This window comes from Phaethon lepturus, unplaced genomic scaffold, assembly GCF_000687285.1.
Source record: "Phaethon lepturus isolate BGI_N335 unplaced genomic scaffold, ASM68728v1 scaffold45967, whole genome shotgun sequence".
In the NCBI taxonomy this organism is placed as follows: domain Eukaryota; kingdom Metazoa; phylum Chordata; class Aves; order Phaethontiformes; family Phaethontidae; genus Phaethon; species Phaethon lepturus.
In genome coordinates, this window is record NW_010550613.1 from 373 (window position 1) to 5,104 (window position 4,732).

The window sequence follows — 4,732 nt, forward strand, 5'->3', positions numbered from 1 at the left end:
CGAGGCAAATACGACATCATAGAACAGGCTGGAGTGGCAAACGCCGCTATGGTCACTGTTCTCTCCGCACAGGCAAAGGAAAAGCCTTGGCTCTTGGTTTCCCCCAGCTCCCCCATTCAGGCTTGCAGGGATCTGAAGGTCAAACCAGCAAATTGACATTTGCAGGATCAGTGTGCCGAGACCAAAGTGCCAGCTGGCAGAACACGGGGAAATTCGGTCGTGGGCATTTCTGAGAGATTTGGACAGCCCGGCCACAATGGATTATTGGAAGTACGACATCAACGGCATCCTGGTGGACAGGAACATTGAAGATGTGGCTATCGTGGGCCTCTCTGACAACAAGTGTGTCTGGGCAGCCAAGCCAGGAGGGCTCCTCGCAGCCATCTCACCTCAGGAAGTGGCCTTGATCATGGACCAGGATCGGAAAACGTTCCTGCTAACAGGAATCACTGTAGCTGGCAAAAAGTGCAGTGTGATTCGTGACAACCTGATGGTGGATGAAGACAATGCGATGGATGTCAGAAGTAAAGGCATTGACAGCAGGTCCATCTGTATTGGGAAGACCCCCAATGCCCTGATCTTTCTCATGGGCAAGAAGGGAGTCCACGGAGGAGCCCTCAACCAAAAGGTCCATGATATGATTGTGGGCATGAAAGCATGAAGCAAAGAGTGCCAAAGAGATGGACATCTTCTACCTGAGCACAGGGGCATGGTCATTGCTGTAGCAGAGAAGGGAAATAAACCTGATTTTTCTGCAGATTTCTTTGCCTGTGTTTTTCAGATGGGGGGTTGCTGGGCAGGCAGCAGTGCTGGGACGCTAACAGTCTACTTGAATATCTGTGGTGCAGAAGGGAGTAACATCTACATTCCTCATCAGGATGCTTGGTATTACTTGAGTGGTGTCCTGACCATCTTGGGTAGTTGCTCCCTGTTATTCTCATTTTACTAACTGATTCTGGGGTGAAGGTCTCTGATAACATTAGCTTTGGGAAAGGACAGGATGGAAGGCAATCCCTTTGCCCTTTTGTTTACCACTTTGCTGTTTAAATCATGCCCTAATGCCATTCATGGGTTTTGAGACCTTCCTCCTTCTACAAGGAGGCCACACCACCAAGGATAAGCAGGACTTACTTGCTGTTCATTTTGAATTTGCCCCTGGAACAAGCTCAGTTCATTCTGGAGATTAACTGTTGGTCAGCAGAGCCTTGTGCTGCTGTTGGACTGTGTGGGAGGCACATGCAGAGATAGTCTGCCACCTGATCACCTTCCACATCACTGGAAACCCCTTCTTATGCTACTGTACTGAGAAAACGGGCGTTTTTATGAGATAAGTTACCTGTCTCATGTCTGTAGCATGGGGATCTTCTGCAGGTTGCTTCCTTTCCATCCTGCTCAGTCACACTGTCTGGCCTCAAGATCATGGGAGTCCCGGTAAGCCCCCCGCAGGACACCTGGGAGGACACGGAGTTGTGCCGAATGCTGCAGATTTCCTCTTCCATTCACCAGTACAGCCCTCCCCTCCTGCTCCCGCTTGTAACCCTAAACGGCCAGTCTGAAATGAGGCAGAACTGGCACACTTGAGAGGGGACCGATGCAGGGAAGACTCGAGGGGTATATCCAGCAGGGCCGATCTCCTCACACGTGGGCTCTTCTTGCTCCATTGCTTCTGGCTGCCGTTGCAGCTGCCCGGCAGCAAGCCTGAATCCACCACACGCCGTCCCGCTGCAGCACAGGCGGGCTGTGACCATTCACCCATGGTGAGACGCCCTGTCCTCCATACCCCTGGGACCCCCCCTCTTGCAGGTAAATCACAGGTGCTAAACTGCTTGGTCTGGTTTGGCCAGACCTCCCTCACCACCTTCAAATCATTGACCCACTGAGTCAAAGATAATTACTCGTGATGATTTTTATGACGCTGCCACGGACATGAGAGGAGCGCCAGCCCTGCTGAGCAGACTGAGAGCACTTGCACACTCTCAGTTAATCTTCTCATTTAACATGGAAGCAGTATTTTGTAATTTAATTGAATTCACACAGAGATCTTTACTCTGCAACCACACCCACAGGAGCAGAAAAACGCTCTAAGGGGAGCCAGACATCTAATATATTAGCAAATGTACCACAAACCTGCAATGACTGCTAATTAGTAGGCACTGTTTGATAACCAGTGCTTACAAGCGTGAATCAAAACAAATTAACGTTAAGTACTAAAGGCAAAAAAAGCACAAAAATGCAAACTGTTTTTCAAATCTAACAATAAAAGCAATGCATTAAATGAAATAAATACATGAAAAATTGTTAATGTTTATGCTGGCCACAAGTTTTTTTTAAAAAATAAGGCATTCCTAATGAACATTTCTGCTTATTTTCACAAGTGTAAGGCAAAAATGAGTAACTATCTTCTGTGATTTCTTGAGCGCTGGTCGTATTCTCCACTGTGCAAATCACAAAACGCAGAGAGTTTTCACCCTCCAAACTTCAGTCTGAGACATCAAAATGACAGGATTTGGAATAAGAGAAAAACATTTTGGATTATTTACTGCTTGCTCCCTTCTTCAGGGTGCCAGAAAAAAACAGGTCTGGAGTATATATATGCTTTACCAGCATGAGAATTTGGAGAAGTGTGAACTTACATAGCGTGATGATGTTGTGAATAGGTACAGCTCCTCCCTATTTACACGTTACGGGCAGCACAATGGTGTACAAAACCAGTATCTTTCAGTTTGAAGGATTAAACTAAAATTCACTAAATTCAGAACTTAACTACATTCAGAAATAACTAGACTTTGCTAGTGATTGCGTATTAATTTAGAGAGAAAATTATTTCTAAATCCAAGAAGGATCTTAAACTTTTGCTCCCTAAATTGACCGGCCTGGAGCCTAAGGAGATTTTGTTCAGACCAGCCCCGAAAAGCAGCTGTTACATTCAGCCCTGACTCTTCTTGAAGACTACGGCATGAAGGAGCTTAAAGAGGAATAACAGAAGGCGGCAGCATCTGCATAATCTCTCCTCTCCTGCTGTGACACAAGGAACAGAAAATGGGAAAGGGCTGCAGAGAGTGTGGTTACGGCTCAACGTTTCAGGTCTAAGACTGCAGCCTTTGAGAAAAGCCTTCTTCACCCACACAGCAGGCACCTCTCAGAAAGCCTCCCGTAAATAGCTTGACCCGTAGGTTTGTTCAACCCTCCAGCCCAGGCACGCCCGTGCTTACCTAGGAGCCACCGACTCCTTCCTGCTATAAAGCAATGGGAGTAGAGCCATTCAGACGAAGTGTAGGTACTGCTTTTGTTACCATCCAAACACAGCCTCTTCTGCGACAGAGCTGTATTTGCCGTAGCCAGAGCGGGCACGGTAAGCTTGCACTTAAAAGGAAATGACCGTCTTTTCAATTGCTTGTGCCTTTATCAAACTTCGGGGCGCTTGCACTGAAATTCGCCGCATGAGGTCCTTGGCTCAGGCTGCTTAAAATGTGTCTGATCAGATGGAGGATTTGCAGCGTCAAAGAGAGCCAGGCTCTCTCGGTTACGGAAGCGGGCGATGCTGGCATATCTTGGAAAAGCATAGTGTCAAATTTTCAGGTGGAAGAAACTTTATGGAAAAATAATGACATACCCACCTTCAGATGCAGTGGGCAATTGGAGATAATTCTTCCAGAGACAAACCTAGATTCTTGTAGCAGCGGCTCAATCAGAGGACTAATAAAGGTGAATGACAAGGCAAGATTTAAAGAATTTTACTTGTTTCTATTAAAAAATAGACAAGTCACTTGTGGTCCTGTAGGTCTTCAGATATGTGCACAGTGCTGTAGTTTGGAAAGGCATAAAATACTGCACTGAGGGGAGATTTGGATGGACATTACCAAAAAAAAAAAAATCACAGTGACAGAGACAGCAAAATGCTGGCTAGGTTGGGTGACAGGGTGTTTGGATGGAACTAAATGTAGGCTGGACTTGTCTCAGCAAAGGAAAAGGGATGAAATGCCCACACCAGGGACACGCCAGTTATTTCTCCAGTGACTGTTTGCTAATTCAGCAAAAGGCAGGAATGAGGGGATGGCACTGCAGAGTATGCAGTCATCCTATGCTGATTTCAGCAAGATATGATAAAAATTATATTACAGCCACCCCCACAGATTATATCCTTCTTCCAAATTTAGAACAAACAGTAAATTCAAAAGATTCCTTCACAGGGAGGAGGGGAGGATAAAAGCATTGCTGTTTCCTTTTGTAATCTTCAAGGAAATCAGAGTTCAGTGAGTCATGCACTAGAAATGAGCTCAGTGAAATTCATGTAGGGAAAAAATCTCAGGCGAATAATTTGCAAGGATAGAATTAAAAATAGAGTCATTAATGATAGATGTCTTTTAATGGACTCAGAGCAATGAGATAAGGGGATCTTTTTTGTGAGGCTTTTCCTACACGGAGAATCATAAGTACATAAAAGCTAGGCAAGTTGGTAGGCTACCTTGTTCACTGTCCAGTCATATAGGAGGATAAATTGAAAAATTTCCTCCAGTCAAATGCCAAACTTCAGTCTCTCTAAATTCACCAGGACAATACAGAAATGGTTGTTCCAGGCGAATATTCATCCCAGTATTAACTAATGCAGGCTAGTTCTCCCCATTTTTTCCATAAATGCGATTCTCCAGGCGAATATAATACCAGTCAGGCAGCTTTAGGAATTGGAATAGTCAGGATAGAGCTGCACGTCATCTGGGAGAGCAGGTAAGGA

At 45.5% G+C, this 4,732-nt stretch overlaps 1 protein-coding gene across 1 annotated transcript; it reads left to right on the forward strand.

Moving 5' to 3' along the window:
- The first annotated feature begins 256 nt into the window (after positions 1 to 256).
- On the forward strand, positions 257 to 661 carry PFN3 (profilin 3). Its single transcript, XM_010290609.1, has one exon. The coding sequence runs from the start codon at positions 257 to 259 to the stop codon at positions 659 to 661; it is 405 nt and encodes a 134-aa protein (XP_010288911.1).
- Positions 662 to 4,732: the final 4,071 nt, after the last annotated feature.